This window comes from Crocodylus siamensis, chromosome 13, assembly GCF_052110815.1.
Source record: "Crocodylus siamensis isolate JL-2025a chromosome 13, ASM5211081v1, whole genome shotgun sequence".
Lineage (NCBI taxonomy): Eukaryota > Metazoa > Chordata > Crocodylia > Crocodylidae > Crocodylus > Crocodylus siamensis.
Genome location: NC_143407.1, coordinates 28047342 through 28069407, shown reverse-complemented (window position 1 = coordinate 28069407; position 22066 = coordinate 28047342). Strand labels below are relative to the sequence as shown.

Below are 22066 nucleotides of genomic sequence, written 5' to 3'. Positions count from 1 at the left end.
TTTTAAGACCATCCCTTGGTTTTTGCACATTCTGACTCCTCTTTTTTAGAAAAAAAAAGGGGGGGGAAGCCCTGTAATTTAAGAAAAATGGTCATTTCTATACTAGCTTTTCTGCATGCTGTGATACCCTCCAAGGCACTAATCCCCCATGGAGCACTGTCTGTATATGAGCTATTATGTAAATGAGATTCCAAATAGTTGATTGTCCCTGCCAGGTATTAAGACAGCGAGCAGACAGCACAAGAGTCAGGCCTAGGGAAAATGAAAACAACAAAATGAAGTCAACATAACTGGTTTCAATTATTCAGTCTCAGTGGTTCTCCTTCTACTTCAAGAAGCAACATGCAAATCTCTCTGGATCTAACTTGTTTACAGAGTGCCAGTAGGTTTAAAATACTGCCAGCATCCGATTTCTCTCCTACAATTCCTTGAAGTAAATAGTGAAATAAAAAAAAGTGCTGTAATTTGTGCCACCCAGAGAGCTAAATACCATACTCCAGCAGGAAATTTGTCCTTTCAAAATCTTGGAATGGCTTTGTGATAATCCTCCAAAGACTAGTGTCCCAACAGCAATGGACTGTGTAATTTCTAAAGAATTTTAAGAACTCTGCTATTGAATCTCCTATCCCTATATTGTCACTTAGGCCTTGAGGTTCTGATTCAACAAAGCACTTAAGCACGTGCTTAAATCCTGTTGACAAGATTGGGACATCTGTTCATGCTGTACTGCTTTGCCCAATTGGGATCTTAATCCTGTATAACTTCCACACCAGCAGATAATTGGGCCTATGCAGAGTTCAGCATCTAAATATATCTTCTTCCCATAATCTGGTCAATGGCTAGATATTAGGCTGATTGTTGCTTCATAAATACCCTGGATGGTCAGTGCAGTACTTCAGTTCTCCTCTTTCAGGAGTAAATCATGTAAGTCTTCAATGATGTAAGATGCACGATGTTTCTGCTTCCATGTTCCTTGCAGAAGATGGTGGTGTCATTATGGTATTCTTCGAGCCCTTTGACACGTCCTACTATTGCTCCAGTAACAATGAGCAGCCTTGCAAGTGGTTGCTGATATGAATATAGATCATGTGTCCTGGTCCAAGTAACCAGTTCACGTTGGGGTCTAAATCTGGTACCTAATTTTAATAGTTGTCCACTACCAGTGTAGTATGCTTTGCCAAATGCCTAGATCTTGGTGACCCTGGGCTTTTGAAGTGAGGGGTAAGGTTTGGAATTCAGGTCTAGATCAGAATTTTGCATTATGACTTGTCTCCTGTTCTAATTTGATTGTTTGTCCTCCCCTTTCTTGTCTTTCATCTTGCCTTTCATGGCCCAGTTAACACGACAATCCAGGCAACTTCCATGATGCCAGTTTCCTAATACCTTTTGATGTGAAACCTTGCCATATATACACAACCATTTCCTTTCAGGATGGGCACTAGCAAACATCTCATACCTTGGGAAATTAATTGTCCAACTATTAAACATAAATATTTTGACACTCAATTAATATTAGCACAATCAACACCGAAGCTATTTGTAATGTCATGTTAGCTTGTTAAATCAGTTATAAAAACACTTCATTATTGTTGTATTCTATGTGCATTATTGCTAATGTAAGTTGCTGTGCACAATCTATTATGCATAATAAATTGTGTGCGCGTTGTTTTTTTTTTTTTTTTAACGGGCATTTTCTTCCAGTGTGCTAGTGGTGCTTGGGATTGCTTCCATTTAACTTCTTCATGTTTCATAGAAGTGTGTGAAATGAAGACTACTGGACATGGAGAAAGTGAGCTGAAACATGCTGAGAAAATAGTCATTGCAACGCTCTTGAAAAGCAAACGTCCAACAACAATATTGTCTTATCAGCAGAAAATTAAAACCTTTCAACAGATTAGGAGATGTAGAAGTATATCAGAGGAAACTTAGATGTGACATTTTGTTGCTACTTTGATACTATTCATCTTGGCAAAAAGCATTTAGTGATAGATAGAGATATTTAGTGCCAACCAGGGTCTTATTATTCCATGTCATCAATTAGTTTTGTATTATCTTATTGTGTAAATGTTCTACTCACTCTGCAAAAGAAAAATGAGCTGAATTATTTGAGAGAGAGACTCATCTGAGGCTGTTGTTTATAAGCAGTAAGGGTTATTGGTGTGCATGGCCTAATGATTTGAGCAAATGAGGGTGACAGCACGAAGTCTCTTGCAGTGACAACGTTTGATGTCTCTCCCTTTGCTCAGTTTCACATTCTCACTGTGTACTTCCATGTGTTTGTAAAGTGCCCTGCACTGATGATTTACCTCCACGAAAGAAAAGAGAAACCGAGATGACTACCACTACACGCCAATGCAGGGAAAATACTAAGACAGTAGTGGGCACTAGTACAAGGAGATCTTTACTCGATCAGAGTTCGTAAACAGGATAACCTTTGGGCAGAGGATAAGGAGAGTTGGAGTGAGGAGGTGAAGCTGAAATCTGCAAATGAACTACATTTCATGAGATTCTCTATTCTAGGCATTTCCACCCTCATTTTCACTGTAATGTTTTTCAAAGGTTCATAGCTCTTAAGGCCAGAAATGACTGTTAGGTCATCTAATATGACCTCCATATGTGACAGGCCCTAAACATCACTCTGTTACTTGGTAATGAGCTTAATAACTTGTATATGGCTAATGTGTGTGTTCCAGCCAAGACACCCAGTATTGATCTGAAAACAGCCAGAGGTGTAGAATCTACCACTTCTCCTGTTAGCTTGTTCTGCTAGCTAATCAATCTTACCAGAAAAGAGGAAAGTAAAGAGGAAAAAATCTGGATTCATCTAGCTTTTATGCCTTTTTCTGCTAGCACCAGTAAGATCAAGAGCACTTTGGCACCCAATATTTTCCCTGAATACAAGCAGTATATCCCCTTTTCCTTAATGTAAGCAAGACATTTCTCACTCTTTTTGGTAAGTTCTTTAAGGCTAGGGACAGAAGTTGCATGCAAACCTGTTGAAGTGATCAGAAACCGGTTTAAGCCTGTAACAGAATAGAAGTTTGGTGCGCACAAACCAGTTTGAAAATGGCTGAAATTGGTTTTAGATAAATCTGGCTGAATCAGACTTAACCAATCTGGGTCAATCTGGTTTATGAAACGTCTGTCCCAGACCCCTTCCTGGTTCAAGTTAAATGAGAGTCCTCCAGCATGTTCTGCAGCCCTGGGCTGGACTGTGCTGTCTGCTCCAGCAGAGATGTGGTGGGGGGAGGGGAAGCAGGGACTGCCTTCCCAGGCAAACCCCAGCTCAGGTCTGGGGCAAGGGAGGGGGTTAAGCCACCCTTCCCCTGGCTAAGCCCCCTTTTCCCCCCACTAAGTACAGAGCTGCCCTGCCCTGCTAAACTTACTGAAAATTATTGTGAGCTGAAACTGCGGGCTACAAATCCCAGAGGCACGTGGAAGCCAGAAGAGGAAGTGATGAGTAATCCTGCAGCCTCCTGCTGGTGTGATTCTGGATTGCAAATCCCAGAGACTTTGGGGACAGCAGGAAGAAATGAACACACAGCCCATTCTGGCTATGCCAGACAGCTGGGCTCTAGCATCACCTGGCTTCTGGCCTGAACCACTGAAGGCATGTGGCTGCATATCCTGAATCAAAAGTGAATGTGTGTCCAGTTGTTTCTCAGTTTAATTTCTGCGGTTTAGATTAACCTGCAAAGACTGAATGGATTCAGCCTTGGGCTTTTTGACTGTTTGTACTTGGTGCAGGTCTCTTGCTATAAAGCAGCGCTCAAACTATTAGCACCTATCTCTCCTCTTTCTTCCTTCTTACCTGTAACACTCCTGTAGTCCCTGCAGAGTTCCTACAGCTTGGATCCCCTGGCAGAATCTAGCACATTTGACATCATCTTTTTCAAACTGAACTCCACTGACATTTTTCATGGTAGATGAAGGTTTTTTTTACGATATACTGTTAGTCTGATTTGAAGGGAACAGTTCCCTGGACAGGTAGAAAGCTTTACCCTGAAGCTCATGGGCAAATCATTTCCCTGTGAAAAATTAGAGGGGAAAAAAAATTAAAAAGTTAAAAACAAATTAATAGAAAAATTCAGTTTTTTGACCAAAATTGGAAGCCAACGTTTTTCACCCTGAGTTTAAAAAAAAAAAAAAAAAAATTTGGCTGAGAACGTTTTTGGTTTTGAAATCACACGGTTCTGTTTAGAAATGGTGTTGTGGTCCATTATAGAAGCTCATTCCAGATGCTTCATGTCTTCATTCTCCTTTCTATGCTCAACTCCCAGAACAGATTAAATCTCCTGTGATGCCTCATGGTCTCACTGCTTGCTGAGCCATTGTGTTGTACCTTGCGGGAGTTACTGATTGAGATGCATTATTGATGGCGTAGTCCCACTAGGGAATCCAATCCATTGAGAAGATGAGGCCTACATAATTCTGGGGTAACGGAATGTTTTCCATGGGAAGCTTGCACCTGTTTAAAAAATAAATGTTGGGATCAGAGGTAATGTACCTCCTAAACCCCAGAGCAAGGACACCAAAAGTGGCAGGAAGTTACTGAAAATGATGATAAAGTTATAGAAGGAGAGCAAAAAACTACTGCAGGAGCATGGGAAGGGAATTGCTGGATGGCAACAGGAAGGAAGGAGGAGCTGTTTAAGATAGCTCCGTGGAAGAGTTAAACAGAGGAGAGTTGTTGGACACTGAAATGAGAATAGGACTATCCTTAAAAATGGTTTGGGGTTAAGTGGACCAGATGGGTTCCTATTCCCGTTTTACTTTTTTTTAGGCTAATGCATGCGACTTAAAATGTCTTCTACTTGTTTTTTTCAGTCCTCAGAAAAAAGTTTGCTTATTTTGTACTCAAGCTGACAAACCCTCAGGTCTTCCTTTCTACTCTGCTGTTCCGGCATCCTTGAAGCATCTGTTGTTCAGCAAGTTTCCTTCTGAGTGACCTTCCATTTCTTTTTATTGTCAAGTTTTCCAGAGGAGGGGAAACCTCGCCAGCGAAGCTTGAACTCGGTGCTGCTGTAAGGTTGTGAATGATCTGGAAGCTCCAAGCTAATGCAGTTGCTTTTATGGAAGTAACCATGTAGCTCATTGCTCGGGTTTCTTCCCTCCTAAATGTCACATAACTAAACTCTTTCCAAAGTTAACTAATGTTAACTAATATTACTTTCAGACTTGGACTTGTTTGGTATTTGTATTTCTACAGATGAAAGACATGGTCTTCCAGAGAACACTGCAAGGCTTTTATTTTGTACTCAAGTAACATGCAACAACCTTGCATCAGACTTTATGGAAATTTGGTGCTTAAATGCCAAAATGAATGGATTGCACTGCCTGTATAGCAGAAAATATGCTGCTGAGGTTCTCAGCTATTCTTTCTCTTGGCTTGTAAGGTGTTTAATCTGAATATGTGTTACTCATTGTTACACAAAAGTGATTACTCTGTAGCAAACGGGCACAGTGTAATCTGAACAGTCGTTTCTAGTTAGTTTGTGCTAGTCTTTCCTGTTGTATTTTCTTGTGATCCATGAATTGTTGTGAAGGGCTGTAAGAAGGTGAATTTCCAATCTTGCTATGACTACAGGGTTCACACCTGCATGGTCCAGAATGACCTTCCATCTTGGGCTTTGGTTTAAATGACAAGAAGATATAAACTTTGTCCAAGCTCTGTTACTAGGGCCTTCCCTGCAGAGCCGCCTCTTATCTACCCACACCTCAGAGCGACGCTCCAAAGCTTGCTGGTATCCAGTATGGAGCTACCAAAAGAAGTGTCCATCAGCACGAATGAACAGTAATTATTGTGTGTCTTCATGCACTTGAAATTTGGCTGATTAAACAGAAGACTTCTGCATTCCAGTGCAGGGTCCTAGAAACTCAGCACCTTGTAACAAGAGCCCCTTGAGCATTCCTGATACTCCTGTTGGTGCACTTGAATGCACTTTCCGCTGCTGAACTGGGGCTTTTTGTGTCCTTCTGAGGGTGGTTTTTATTTTATTTTATTTTATTTTTTGCAGCTGGAGTTTGTATTGAAATTTAAGAGGAGTCCACTCTGTGCCCAAAGGGAGAGCTGTGAAAAGAAGAAAAACCTTACCGTCAGCAAGTGCTAATGTGCAAGGTCACTTAATGCTCTTAATAACAGGAATTTTGCCAAAAGCACATGTCTGCAATGAGATGTGGACTCTCATCAGAGGTATTGGCTACAGAAGGCGAAATGTGGATTAAGTCCAGTGCAATTGCTCACACACCAAAGGGCTTGGCTGAAGACGGTGCTCAATTACTAAGCATTCCCGGGTGTGAGGAATCTCTCTAACCAGCAGCAGCACTGAGAGACTGCACTGAAATAACCATGGATATTTGGAAAAGATGTTTCTTTTGCGTGGAACACAGAAGTTCGAATTGTTCAAGATATGCTCATGTGATGCACTACGATCTGTATTTTTCATTGATTTTTCCTTTGGACCCAGTTAGGCAGATTAATGCAGGTACCTTGAAGTATGACAATGACCTTTTAGCTCAACGGGAAGTGGGAAAAGTGTAAGAGACCTTTGCTTTATGTGCTTCTGGTACTATGTTTGATTCTTTGTCCTGGCTTGCTCAGCCTCTGTGAAAGGCAGCTGTAGCACTGTTGTTTCAGTGGAGTGACCTTTTAAAATGGTTTTAGAACAGGGCTAGGACTTCATGGCTCATGACCTGGTTTCCCTACCATCTCATTACTTGGGATCACCATCTCCTCTCTCATAGGGCAGTGGTGGGGCTAAATCTAATGTCTGTGCTTCCACATTTTTTTTTCAAGTGAGAAGAAAACCTTGTAAGGCAGAACCAAGCTGGAGTAGAGAAAAAGGTGTGATTTGATTTTTGAACACTCCATAGTTTGTATATTAGGAAAATCTCAGTTGTCTATTACCAGTCTGTATTTGGGGGCGACTGTTAGCTGCAGAAGAAGGTGGACTTATGTGCTGTTATGAGGGGACTTCATACATGATCATTTGGGTGTATGAGAACCTGCCCTCCTGGCTCCAGTCACCACTTGCATGCGATAGGGAAGAGCCGCCTCCTCAAACCTTTATCATCCTTCCTCACTATTGTATCCTGGAGTCCAGTAAGGCAGACTGCAGCTGCTGCTTCGTTTCTTTAGCACGGAGAACAGCCTTGGGGGCTGACCAGCTTAGGAGGTGCTGAGTGCTTCGCTGCATTAGCAGCTGTGCAGACTCCTTCGAGTAGGACAGGACTCTGGTTCTTATTGCACAGTCCACTGTATGCAAGGCAGACCAATGTGCAGGTTCCTATTTTCCTAGCGGTAATCTTGCAATGTAAAGTACAGATCCATGCAAAGCATGAGGTGGGGCAGGATGGCTGTCGTCTCAGCGGAGCAGGGGCCAGGGAGGAGCTGGCTTCCCAGCAATGCAGGAATTGCTGTCATATCCATGTCCCCAGAGAGAACCAGACAGTGGCATGGCCTCGGCCACTGACTACGTTGGCCACTGGACCCTATGGCTTTGTCATACGATGACATGCTCAATTCTTTCCCCATAAGATCCTATCCCATTCAGGAGCTCCTGGCTGGAAAATGCACTTCTGCTTTCCCCAAAGCTGTGGCTTTAAGCTGTTAATTGAGTTCCCCGGGTTCATTAAGATAGACTCACTCTTTCTCTTTATTGCAGGCGAAGAGTGAAAGGTCAGAGTTTCAGCTCTGAAAACAACATAAAAACCATGGAATAGCAGAGTGAATACAAATGAGGGATGGCCTGATCCTGCAGATTCAGGCAAGAACATCCCCTGACATGCTGTGTAATGTGGGGTCTACCCAGATACATTAACCTTGCTCTCCTGCCATTTTCCAGATGCGGCTCTACTGCTTAAAACTTGCCTAAGGACAGAGTAGGTGGGAAGATAGATCCACAAAGCTGGAAAAATTGTCCTTGTAGAAGGGATCTCTCAGTGGGGATTGAGAATGCAGTACTCTCCTTGTGCTGTCTTGCACACAGGGTATAGCAAGCCCTGCAGCCCCTCTCTTGCTTGTAGGATATGCTCACAGGCTGCTGGGCTCTTTTTAATGTGTTGCCTTCCACAGCTCTTACTGTGATCAGTGAATTTTGCTGTGATGGTACATGCAGAAGAAGCTGTGCATTGAAGTTTCCAAATATTGTCCTTTTTTATAGTTCCCCTACAATCTGGTTATTGTAGTCCAGTTGTTTCTCTTCATGTCTCCCCAGGGAGGGATCCATCTCGAGTGTCAGGATGGCTCTTCTGAGGCCCAAACCATCACGACAACGCTGAATGCTTTCTGAGAGCTGGCTGGCTGCGTATCCTCAGCTCCATTCATTTGTAGACATTGGCACTCTGTAGTGTTGGTTCTAGAAAAGCTTATTGAAACTATGTGCAGTCCTTAAAGGCTTTGATGTGCAGTTGTGGGTAGAAAAGCCCGATTAACTTCCATATGCAGATTCCCAGTTTGTTTGCCCAGTTGGATTACTTCAGACTGCTAGTGCTCACCAGCAGTACGCCTTCAGCTTGTGCAGGCAGGTAGAGAAATTGCATTGGGTCATTTTTAAATCTCTGACCCAGTGTGTGGAAAGGAGCTCTGGGTTTGGGTATCAAACTAGCCCCAATTTTTCATTGTTCATACTCAGAGGTTTTGGTTTAGACCCATCTCTGGTTAAGTGGAATTTAAAAAAAAAAAAAAAAAATATCAGTATAATTGCTTTTTACATTGAGGGTGCGATTTACAGAGGAGGAATACCAATCGACTTCTATCTAAATGCTTCATTGTGTTATTGGGAGCCAGCAAGAATGCAAACTTCTGGAACAGCCTGTCTGTTCCAACTGGCCAGCATTTCGGTACCCAAACTGGCACTGAAGTTGGCATCTGTTACACTCCTTTTGCTGAGTAGGTAAGATTCATGCCTTAGCAGTACTGAGTAATATATCTGAGTGAAATGCATTCATTGTTAAGTGCTGAGAAATAATAGACCTGCTTAATGAAAAAGAGAAACTTATTTCTGGTTTTTGATGTGCTGCTGCAGAAACCACTTTCCATATAAAAATACCGTTAGGATTTATTTATATAATTACAGCAAGAGTGCTGCTATGTTTGTGCAGAGTAAGGCCAGGAAACAAAGATGGTTTGTTTGCCCTGTGTTGTCCATGTATCAAGTTTGCCTTGGTCTTGGTGTGAGGCTATTAAAGCTTCTACCAACTCAGTGAGGCTGGCAGTCATTTATGCCATGTCTTAATTCTGTATTTTTATTACGGGCTATGATAAGAACATATGATGGTGCCGCAAACTAGATTGTCCTTGTCATTACAACGCAAGTGTTGGTGGTAGAGAAGCTGGGCCATTGCAGCAGGTAGCACTTACTTATTTCTTCAAGGCCATAGAAACCTATTCTTCTTTCATGATTGTAGAGATGATGTGATTTGAACAAGTCATGAAAGAGAGGCATAAGAACTCAATACATAGCATAGGGGTGGCCAACGTGTGGCATGGGCAGCCTGTGTGTGTGGCATGCGGCAGATCTGGGAGGGAGCAGCAGCAGCGTACCTAGACTCCTGGTGGCCCCAGGCAAAGTTTTAGTACTGGGGGTCCTCATCACCAGAGATGATGATGATAGTAATTTAAAAAATACCATTTTTGGGCCCCCTTTCTGTCCAGGCCCTGGGTGGCCACCCAGTTTGCCCACGCCTGTGTCCAGCCCTGGGCAGCAAAGTAGCATATTGGGCAGGGAGCACGAGGAAGGAAGCTGGAAGTAGAGCAGCAGATCACAGGCGGGACAGAGCAAAAACAGCAACAGATTGGGTAGGGGAAGGGAATCAGAGGGGCACCTGGGCAGAGTATGGGGCTAATTTGTGCCATGCCTGCCCAAAAGTTTGGCCTCCACTGATGCCCTTTATTAAAAGGGACTTGTATCATTTTGTGTAAGTCAGTGCTGTTACATCAATATGTTATACCAGTGCCCTGGCCAACGTATTTTGTCTTTTGTCCTAGCCAGGATGCAGCTTCATGCAGTCTTAAAGTTGGAGCAGCTTTGCTATGTTTATACCATCCTGGCTTGTCTGCACGTAACAATTAGAACGTGACAGCTGCTGTCTTTTTGAAACGGCTCTAGATGTACGTGCACCGCTACTCTGTTGATTTAAGCTTGTTGAGGGCCTAGATAATATACATTTCTCTCCTCCTTTCTGTTGGTTATGGCAAACTTGCTCCTGTTCTGTCATAGGTTTTTTTTGTGAAACAGTGTTACTTTAAAAGATGGTTGTCCTTCAATGGCGGCTGATTATAAAGGGAGGTTCATCCCTACCTAAATGATAGTGGATATTACTCGTGGACCTCAGCACTAGTCTTAGTGTTTTTTGGCTGAGATAGTCAAAGCTGTCAAGGGACTTGGGTGCAGTTAAAATTACTGCTAATGAGGTATTCTGATCCCTTACACCAGAAGTTTTAAATACCCGCTCTGACTTCTTGGGACTTGTCATTGTAGGGTTTGGGATTTTTTTTGTATTGTGCACATTTCTATCAAGTGACCAGGTCTCTAACCTGAACTACCTTGGTGTGTATGTGCTGGGGTCTATTACTTTTCTAGACATCAGTTTTCTTCCTATATCAGCTCTTAATGAAAGAAGAGACACTTATTTGTTCAGCTACTGACAGACACTAAATTAAACTTGCAATCCATCAGTCATTTACTTGGCTTCCATGAGCAATCATCATTCTGAGATGTAGAAGGCTCCAGCCCTCTTGCTTTTTCAATGGCAGCTGATGGCTCTCTAGAAAGAAGGCACGGACAAAGAATTATAATGAACCTTTCTTTTGATTTCCCATGTGCAGGGAGAAGATGCCATTCCACCATGTAACGGCTGGCTTGTTGTACAAGGGGAACTACCTGAACCGGTCGCTCTCTGCTGGCAGTGACAGCGAGCAACTAGCCAACATCTCTGTGGAGGAACTGGATGGTAAGGAGCCCTTCAGAGGGGAGATTAATAACTGGTAAAAGACAGTGGGCCTACGTTCTTATTAACAGTACAATCCTAAAACAACTTGAAAGCCATTTAAAGTGTGAAATAGAGAATGAATGGGAAAAGTGGGAGAGCTCAACACATACAAGATGAGGGGGAAGGCTAAGGTCCAAAGTTGGCTTTTGACCTTAGTTTCTAGTAGTGGAACTTAGACAAGCATTTGAAAGAATGAAACTATTGTAGAGAGAAAGTTAGTCTAACTTTAAAAGACGACTTGTTTGTTGTTTGCCGGCATGGGATCCTTCTTCCTAATCAGGTTTTCACCTTAGCTATACATAACCTTTAAGCAATGAGACTTCTTTTTGTCTAGATCTCTGCATAACTTGATGGATATATAGGTAGAAGTTGAACGGATCTTGGGTTATGGGTAAAGAGCAGTCAAATGTACTTCAGGCAGGTGATTTATTGCTGAGCCAGCCTTTGCCTCAGGGTTTAATGAGAAACTTCCTTTGTTGGGTAAATTATCCTGCAGATTGCCTGTTGCAAAGTTTATTGTGCTTTCCCCAGAAGCATCTGATCCTGGTCATCCTGGTTAAGATACCAGTTTTTTGTGGGGGGGGATTCCTGGTCTTATGCAGGCTGGTGATTTCTGTGTTTGTGATTGATTTGTGTCTGGTCCAGGTCATTTCGGAGCCCAAGTACATACTGTGTTATGGCTATTCTATGAACAGTGTGGAACAAATTGAAGCACTTGGTTCACTACCCAGTGGATGCTTTGTACAAGCCACAGTCATCACTGGTGGTCTCTGCAGAGAACTTAACGAGTCAATGAGCATGGAAGTGGAACTAGGCAGAAAAAAAAATGTGGAATAGGATTGGGGCAAGATGGAAGAAAGCCAGATACTTTTACCCATGGTTTACCTGTTCTGTGGAGAAATCAGACCTTTCTTTACGTGACTTAGCAGGTCTTCTTTGTTCTTGTTGTTTATCTCTACCCTCTGTGATTGATTTTGCAAGTTCTATGTGAATTTAAAGAAAGAAGCAAAAAATATTTTTCTATCTCTTTCTCTCTCCCCTCCCCATGGGAATTTGCTATAAGTCTTAAAAGTAAGATGACATTGTAAAACACTTCAAATACAGTTTAGCTCAAAATGCAGTTAAGGACTCATGAATGTAGAGTTCTGCATCCTCGTTATGTGCAGCTGAGGTTTGGATGAAAGTTTTTTGGTTGGTTCTTGCAAATGAGCTGCCCCATGTGTTGCAGCTTGTAATAAGGAAAATGATATTGCTAAGTAAAGTTTAAATACTCTCAGAGTATATAATCAGATGGGCTAGCACAATGCAGACAAGATGGCAGCGGATTAAGTCTGGCACTTGATTTGAAATGCAGCTGTGAAAGATTTATGTTTTATGTACCCTGTAATCATAGTGCGCCCATTTTTAACTTCTACAACTTGCAGATGCTTGTCAAGAAGCTGATTTAAACTGGTGTGTGCTAGTGGGTGTGGGAAGTTATAACCTTGCTGTAAGCATGCTCAAATGGTGACAGTGGACATTTTATGCCATTTGTTCTCTTTGTAGATAGGATTTTCCCAAAAAAGGGAGCCTGTATAGAAGAAGGGGGAATGTCCAGGACACTGCAGGGCTCATATTGTGCCTCACTTGTGTTTTCAAATGCAACTGTAGTTTGTTGTAGCAAGCTGCTGTTAATACAGCACATGGAAACCATCCGTACATCAGACAGCAAAAGGGGAGAGTATAAATTTGGGTATAAGCCACCATTTCTTTTGCTTGCCCATTCAATCTACTGTCTGTGCAATTTGGCCCTACTTTCTAAGGGTCAAATGAATGCAAGTTGTAACTCCAGGAATCTTCGTTCTGATTCCATAGGGTGCTGGTCATTGTGGATTTCAGCCCAGGGGGTGAACGTGCTTTATCTAAAGAGAGTAAATCCGAACTTGAACTGCAGGGTATCGTTGCTGATAATGAATGTGAAATGAATGTTTTTTTTGGGAGGCTCCTAACACAACTGGTAGCAATCACTGTGAATGTGAGTACCCAGTCAGTTTAACGCAGTCTGTGCCTTCTTGTCACTGTGCTATTGCACGGGAAAGCCACATATTTCTGTTCACAAAGATTACCCCACTCGTTCTTCAATAAAGCAGTGACAGCTCTTTCATTAATTGGCCATTTATTTTCTAGCTGTTGGAGAACGACGTCTCATTAGAACTCAGTTAAATTTTTTGAGCGCCTCTTGCTTTGCAAACGCCTGTTTTCAAAGGCTTTAGAGCTTTTCCATGAAGGTGTGCTCCAGTTCATAGCTTACCAAAATGATCTCTACTCGGTGCTATTGTTTTCCTTAAACACAGAATTGGTGCTAAATTGTTTCAGTTCGTTTAAGCAGAGCAGTACAAAAGAGTTTAGGAGGTGGTAATGGTTTCCTCAAAAACTGAATTTTTTTGTGACTTGTTGATTTAAAAAAACCCTTAATAATTCTTATTTGTATAGTAATGCATCTAGGAGCCCAGTCAGGTCTTCACTGTACTATATGCTTTACAAATCACCAAACAGAAAAAAAAATCATCTGTGCACCAGTGAGCTTGCATTCTTAGCAAGTGTTACTGAGCTGGAGACGTTAATGAGAGCCATATGGAGGTTTTAAGATGCTTTTTCATTTGAAGTTAATAATGTAGACTTCTGAAAGGAATCTGTGGGATTGAGACAGTGACTTTCAATGCAATTCTTGGTTCCTCCAGTGCCTCAAGAATTCAAGTCGTACATGTTAAATCGTCAAAGGTTTGAACCTCCCATAGAATTTAATGTGAATTGTATACAAGACTCTTTGTAAAATCGGAGCCCAAATATCTAGCTGTCCTGTCAGGGTTTCTGGCATAATTGTAGCAGTTACAGTATCTTTCTTAATCCTGCTCTGTAAAGGATGTTTGAAATGGTATGTTCTGGGATACTGGAGTGATAAGAACAGAATAAAGCCCTATGCAGAAGAGAATAGAGCATTATTTGTATTGAGGGCTACTGCATTTAATACAGCCCGGTGTTGTCATGGGGTCCATGGCCTCATACAGTGCAGTACAATTTGAACATCCAGAAATATTCCCAATTGCATATTTTTTTAAGAAAGGGTAAAGCTATGCAAAGAATCTGGGTTTTAGGGTGAATATTATGAGTAGCCTGACTGCCTGTCCAAGCACTTTGTATGCTTATCTTCTGACTAGTCATTCTCTTCGTACTTCTCAGGCATTTGTCTACCTTAAATGGTCCTTTCCCCTTATTCTGCTGTAAATCCTGTCCTGGCAGCGAGGGAAAGAGGTTGATTATTGGTGCTCCGTGGATTGTTTGTCTGTTCCTGATAGTGTCATTTGCTGTTGGTGATCCCTGAGTAGCATAAGGATTTTTTAGAATTTCTTACAGTCGCCAAGGAAAGTAAGTCATGGAAAGCTACATTAGGTGACATTAAACTTTGTACCGCCGAGTAGATGACAAAGTTGGGACTGACATGCCATCCATAAGCGTCTTTTGGGGATTAGAAGGCATAGCAGGGCTCTCAGATGAATGTGATGTGCCATATGTTCAGCAAAATCAAGGCATGAGAGCATAAATTAGGGCTACAGCAACTGCTTACCTGTGAATTTCCTGGCTGTTGCCAGTGCATGTTAGACTCCTAGCACTATTTGTATGTATTTTGTGGTTTCCAGATTCCTTTTAAAATTGGCCTTTGCCTTCACATTTACAAATTGCTAAGAATACTTTTTATTATAATAATAAAAAAAATAAAAATCAGTGGATGGAATCATCATTGCAAGTTTGAGTCATCCACCCACACGGGCACTATGTAAAGGGTACTGTCAGAAGGCAGAAATGTTTCCATAGTAAGAGTCTGAGAAATATCACCTAAAGAGAAAGCATGTGCATCACAGGTAGAGTTTGTGGAAACATAGTAACAGGGTCTCCCAGAGTAAACCCAAATCTAAACTAGAACAGCAGCTAATTAGGGCAGAAAGATGTCATGGTAACCAGGAGGCTGGCGCAGATCCCACTGAAGTCAAGGGAGCTGGATCCAGGGTGCTGCATCAATACTTTGGAACTTGGAGGCCCTATGCCCTCTGTTATAAATCTCTTAGATGTGCCTGAGAGACGTTGCTGTCTATGTTGTGATGTGACCCTGATGACAGACAGCAGCAGAGGTGTAGTGAGCTCCTTCAGCACCTGAGATGGGTGCGGGAGAGGGGATTGTGCAGACCACTAGAGAGCAGGTGTGGGAGGGTGATAGAGCTGCTGGCACTAGGGGACAGGCTTGCTGCAAACCGGCTGCAGCAGCCCTGCAGTGTGGGGTCTGCGAGAGCTGTCCCCTGGTATCCCATTCACCCCCCTTCCTGCCGCAGCTACACTACCAGGCTCAGGGCTGTGCCTGCCATGGCAAAGAGTTTCCCTGGGGGGCATCATTCTGCTTGCCCCCTGGCCTCCTTCTGGGTGAGCAGCTGTTTGCTTGACTCCTGTGGCTGAGCACTGTGGTGCTCCTCCTGCCCTGGCAAAGTCTCTGTGGGGCGGGTGGTAATTCTGGCACCCTCTCGTAGATGGTGGCTGGGGCTGATGCCCTGCTCTCCCTTCCCAGTTGTGCTACTGGGAAGCAGCTTGATTGCTTTGGTGCAGCCCTTTGAAGAAAAGCCAGAAGAAGCTCCATTGGCAGGAGTCATGGCATTGGAGCTGCAGAGATGCAGCCATGTGAATGGCTGTAACTGGGGAAAATCCCCAGTTTATATAAGCTCCAGGTAAGATGGTTCTCAAAGGGAGGCCTTCCCTGAACATGAGGCCTTCCCTAAGAGCTACTTGGTTAAAATTTTAAGATGCATGTGCTCTGATATTTGCCTGCAGCACAGCACTTGCTTTGCCAACCTTCTGTGTGCAAACTCCCCCCCCCCAACATGGAATGGCAGCAGTGCCTGCAGAAGCGGCTTTTAACGAGATCATTTTCTGTTGGGTCTGCTACATACAATTCAACAGTTAGCAGCTTTAGAATGTATTGGAAAATGGCTCATGCAATGATTAAAGGGCATGGTTAAATGACGTCCATATGGATTTTGAATTAGCCACTGGCTCCCATGTGCCAATAATCCAGGCAATGAAAAATTGGTTGAGAATGTATTGAGGTAATAGCCATTTATGAAGAGACAACGACATAGCAGCATGGTAAGGCATTAAGTTTATGGTGATTTATACCACCAAGCAGGCTATCTTGGCGAGACGGAGTTGAAACTACGAGCATGATTATCAAAGCAAGACACCTAACTTTAGACAGATGCCCATAGTTTTTAAGATGAGGCATTGTGGGTGGTTTTAAGAAACTCCATTCTTAAATTGGATGCAATAAATGTCCTGAGAAGTGCATTCTGATTTCGCAATGTGCTTACCCATATACTTAACTGTAGTACCATTGCTACTCATCTACACACACTAAACAGGTGCTCAGATGCATTGCACTGCTGAAACATATTGCTGATTTGGACCAACTCATTTCTTTCATCGTGGGGCTGGGACATGAAGGCTCTTGCCTAGTGGAGATTGTGAACGTAGCAACAGTCCCAGTCGTTCTGTTCTGAAAGTGAGTCTTTTAAAAAAATTCCTTTTTGTGGCATTCTTGTTTTGTGGATATTTTCATCGTGGCTGGTGAGTACGGGTTGATGAGAGGAAGAGTTAGATTTTCCCCAGTCTCGGACCAAACTGATTACACAGTACAGTTGTGGATGTGTCTCGTGTAAGGCTGAAACCTAAATGCTTTGGAGAAGCAGTGCGTTTAAATCGGGGAGGGTGAAATCTCAATGGGAATAAGTCTTTACTAGTTACTTGATTTTGATTCTTGTATCAGGGTTAATTCTGGCTTTGAAAGAGCCTGCTGTTTCCGGGATCAGGACAGACAACACATTTGTGTTGGCATAATTGGCCTTTCACTACAGTAAAAAAACCAAGCAGACAGGTGACACACACCTTGAAATGGGGGAGACCTTTGCCCCATTCAGTAGAGCATTACTCGTGAAAGAATTGGGTGGGGGGAACTCCACTTGTATAAGTTATGCCAGTTTAGGCATTATCTGTCTGCATTCATCCTGATATATCAGTATGCTGAAGGTAAGCAGGCTATTACCTATTCCCTGAGGTGCAGTAGGAGCTGCTGGTGTTTACCTGTCCTGGCCTGACTGCTTGTCTGTCTGTTCCTGGTTGTGTTGTACAAACCCAAACTGTCCAGGGCCTCAGCCTTCTGCCCATGGAAGGAATCACCTGTGGGAGCAGAGAGAGAAGAGGAAAGACAGCAGTAAGTGAGGTTGGGCTTCTAAGGCTGCTCTTGGAAGAAGCAAGGCTGGGATGCTGTCCAAACTCACGTTGCATTCAAGACAGGTGTTTAGATTAGGGACTTGGATGCATTGTATTGAGGGCAATAACACAGCAGTTTCTCAAAGGACCATATTTCAATGTGAGCTTTAGGAGCAGCCTCTTAATTAAGTAGATGAAATTGTATGAAGCTCATTTTCTCTTTCTCTGAATGCTTTTAAAAGAGGAGTTTATCCATGAGTCTCCGTCATGAATGATCAGGACTGCAAATGGAATAATTTAAGTTTTTAAATTGTATTTTAAATAATGTTTCATGTCAATGAATATAAAGTCACAGTTCCATTATGCAGGTTCTCCTTCAGACTGAAACTCAGGGTATCTATATCCTCTTGAGCGTCTCATTCTAGTTTTCCAAAAAAAAATAAAAATATATAATATGTGTGTGTGGATAGATATAGATATCTATATATAATATGTGGGGATACACGCACACACATATATGTGTGTATATATAGGTATATAATATGTGTGTGGATAGATATAGATATCTATATCTATATATAATATGTGGGGATATATACACATATATAATAGGTATGCGTGGATATCTATAAAGATATATATATGTATTAATTATATTGTGGGTTTCTTAAGAATCCAGTTGCTTCAGGTTTGCAACAACTTCCATTTGAAAATCATGAATAGAGGTGTAGTGTTAATAAACTCTGCATAATATGGATTATTTCGCTGAGATGCATGTTGGCTCCCTAAAAGCTCAGAGAATTGGTGCCTACTGGAAGAGGCTATTTGAGAGCGACACTGGCTTTTTTAGTCTGTATGCTGATGTGGAAGATGCTGAGCATTCATTTCAGTCATTCATGGTACTTCTAACTGCCTCAATTTCTCTTATTCTCTAGAAATTTAAGATGGAGTCTGTAGATTTTGGTGCGGCTTTGGTTTTCTCTAATGTTTGTGTACCAAGTAAAAGACGACTGGACACAGAAATCTTTCCTGCCTTAGAGCAGGGGGGCTGGACCTGATGATCTTGTGAGGTCCCTTTCAGTCCCTATCATCTGTTCATTCTCCATTAACTTAGCTCAGTGGAAAGTGTTAAACTTCCGTTCTGATGCGTAACCGTTTATGTCCATCTTGCCATGGAACAGCAATGAAATTGTGTGCTACACCATTGCTAGCCAAATTTCTTTTGGTCTCTCTCCATCACCTTTTTCCAGTGGTTGCTCAGGGACTTGAATTCTGTCCCAGAATAGGATGTCTACTAGCACTTGGACCTGTAGAAGTCACTTAGCCAAAATGAGTAGCCAGTTCTTGCTACTTGCAGGTGAGGCCAGTCGCTTACCTGCACAAAGCCAGCATGTTGCCTTGTAACAATGACTCTAGCAGGTTAAAAGGCTTGGTAGGAAATCTCACTTCTGAATTTAGGCTGTAGCTGCTGTGGTGCATCAGGAAACACAGCATCTAGAGAGCCAGTGCCATGTTTTGTCAGGTGAGAAGGTTAGTTGGTAGATCAGCAGTAAAAGGCTAGAGTGGAAACTGCGAAGTACTGGCTCCAGGCTAGGACAGCGTTGCCAGGTGCTAAGATTTAGGGACAAACCTAACTGCTTTCATATACTGCAGAGGCCTTGCAGTAAATAGTGGGGAGATGCTTTCTTTTTTTTTTTTTTGCAGAACTACTCCTCTACCTCTCACCAGAATCCTTTACTGTAAAGCCTTGACTTACTGCCCCAGCAGTGTATTGTAAAAGGAAAATACAGTAACACGTCTCGCGGCTATATCCAAGGGGAGAGTTCTTACAAAGAGAGTATTAATAAATTGACAAGCGGTTGCCAACAAATTAGGATGGTTAGGGATACCATCTGGATGGCCGTTAAAGAAGTTATGTTTGAACTCTGGCTACATTTTCGAGAATTTATTGGCGTTGGCTGGTCAGTGAACAAATCTGAGTGTCATTAGTGTCAGATAGAAATGCGAAACTCTAGAAGTCTTGGTTCAGAGATGATACCTTTTATTAGACCCACTAAGAAATCACACAAAAAAGGATCTTTTTCTGCAATAATTTTTTTTGTGTGATTTCTTAGTGGGTCTAATAAAAGGTATCATCTCTGAACCAAGACCTCTAGAGTTTTGCATTTCTTTTTTGTCTCGGACCAACACGGCTACCAAATCCATCTCTGAATTAGTGTCAGATATTCAGATATCCTCAGCAATGGGCATGAACAGGGACTTTTACGAGAGAGCTGGTCTGCTCTAGAGAGCAAAGAAGGAGCCTTTTATGTCGCCAGGTAGAATTTGTTAACCCTCTGTGTGAAAGGCCATTTTCAAGAGCTCTGAAGTTTGCAATATGCCCTTTTTTTCTCACTCTTCAGTATCTGTGCTTCTTTCATCTCTGCATCACACGAGAAAGCAGCCCTGTGGAACTGGGCGTGAACGTGGAAAAGCATTCTGGAGATGTTGATTGTTCCTTAATGCGACGTGAGCTGTTGCGTGCAAGCATTCCCCCTGAATTATTTTAAATGAACCCAGCTAGTTTTTAAGCTTGCCTGACTTTGGAGCGATGAGAACCCGCTATCTGCCTCACCCAAAGACATGGTACAGAACTGCAGCTTGGCAAATTCAGATAAAATTCTAATCATGCTTTTAAAAGTCATTTAAATCTTCAGTGACACAATGATACAATTTTAACATGGACCTTTAATTATTTATGCAAGTTTTTAATCTAGGCCATTAATTTTCTAGGTTCTTTACAGTTCCTTATTCTTAAAGCCTTGGCTGGACTAACAGAGACCATCACTGAGCATGCATTGTTCTTTTAAATTCAGTGGGTCTTATACTAAGTCTCCTACCCATCACTTGGGAGAATACATCCTGTGCAGGTGGTCTCTTTGCTAGTGCAGAGCTGCCAAGAGTGAGGGAGATGGTTGGGATGGGCTTGGAGCTTGGCAGTGGCACCCTGTGCTGCTGTGTCCTCTGCATCCCATGCCCCATAAGGCCTGGGTACTAGGCCCCTGAATATGTGCAAAGAAGGGAGATTTTAATGCCACCTTGTCCGCATCCTTACGTTCCTCTCCTGTTCCCGGGACCTTTGGACACACCAGCATGTTTAGCTGGGAGTGGAGTCCTTTGTACAGGACTGTTTGGTATGGCCATCTGTAGGTGAATGCTTCCAAAGCATTCTTTATAATTATTTGGGAATTATTTGTGGGTTGTACTGATAGGTGCTGAGTAGAGTACCTTTTCCCTGGTTCAGATCTGTCGCTTCCTAGGCCAGCAATGGCTGGGATTGCTGCAGGTCACGGATTTCTCAAGCCATCTGGTCATGGTTGTAAGGAGCAGCCTATGAAAACACTGAAGGAGATGGTTGGGTTTTTTGTTTTGTTTTGTTAGGTTTTTTTTTAACTTCCCCTCTGTCATCCATCTTTGTTTCCTTCTGACTAGGGCCAGGTACCACTGAATCACAAGGTTGCTTTGTGTAACCAATTCCACCTTTTAGGTATCAAAGTGTGAATCCCCTTTTACTCTGCTCAAGCCCCTGAAAAAACATTAATGCTAAAGTTGAGTGGGTACTTGCCACTTTTTCTGACTCAGTCTTCAGGCTAAGGGGAAGGTGCATTACAAAAGGAATGATTTTTCAGGGACTCTAGCAAGGTAGAATAGGATTGCACTAAGATGCATAAACAGCCCTTAGATACCCAATAGTTCAGATAGGTTCTGGACCTTAATGTCTTGCCCAAAGGTATTTAAGGAAGTCTGCAGAGTGGTCTCTCTGTGCCGTCTTTCTCCATTAGTGAAAGAACAATACCGATAAAACCTGTCATTGCAGATTAGCTAACTTTTGTTGGATTATTCTCTTGCATACACCGCTGCAGATCAGGTGGAGCTTCACTGAAGTTAGTGGCATTTAATGGAGTCATGCCTGTGGAACGTAAAAGGAGAGACTGCTTGCCTCTGTGGTCTACGGAAGCGTTGTTACTCCTCTTGTTCAGAGCAATATTAAATGCCCAGCCATATGTCTTGTTACTCAGGGCCTGCTGTTCTTCATCGAGTCCTGGGGCTGCTGCTGAGGCAGTCGGAGTGGATTTGGGAAGGTCAGACAAAGTGCAGTGAGTATGGAACAGAAAGGAGGATGAAAGAGGCAGAGCTCTCCTTGGAGCCAGAATTCCAGATTTAAAGTCAAGTCACAGCTGCACTCGGTCCACTCAGGACCCATCAGGCTAGCGTGATTCAGGCACACCAGTTTCTATAGCTAATAGTATACAAGGAGTGACCTATCTGGTCCCTTCTGACTCCACCGTCCACCTGACCAGGTAGCTCTCCACAGCTCAGTCAACTGGTGCAGACTGGCAAGAGTCTGGGGTGAGATGCATTAACTGCTGTGCTTTTGCTCTAGTGGACTAAAACTAAATTGGACCTTAAACTTGGCATATAGAACTGCAGAGTTCTGGGCCAGAATAAGACTGCATTAAACATGAAATGAGGAAGGCCATATAGACTCAGGAGTAATTCAGATGCATGTCTCATGATAAATGATTAAATTCATAGTTTCTAGGGTCGGAAGGGACCTGAGTAGATCATCTAGTCTGACCCCCTGCCATGGCAGAAAAGAGTACTGGGGTCAAACGACCCCAGCAAGGTGTACAGCTAGCCTCCTCTTAAAGATGCCCAGGGTAGGAGCCAGCACCAGTTCTCTTGGAAGTTGTTTTCAGATCCTAGCCACCCTGACTGTGAAGTAGCACCTCCTGATATCTAGCCT

At 42.7% G+C, this 22066-nt stretch overlaps 1 protein-coding gene across 1 annotated transcript in view; it reads left to right on the top strand.

Moving 5' to 3' along the window:
• Positions 1–22066, top strand: part of CALN1 (calneuron 1) — a 178266-nt gene that overhangs the window by 5124 nt on the left and 151076 nt on the right. The window contains exon 2 of the mRNA XM_090026006.1: positions 10829–10953. Coding sequence (XP_089882132.1) covers positions 10836–10953 — 118 coding nt within the window. The 5' untranslated portion in view covers positions 10829–10835. The remainder of the gene's footprint in view (positions 1–10828; positions 10954–22066) is intronic.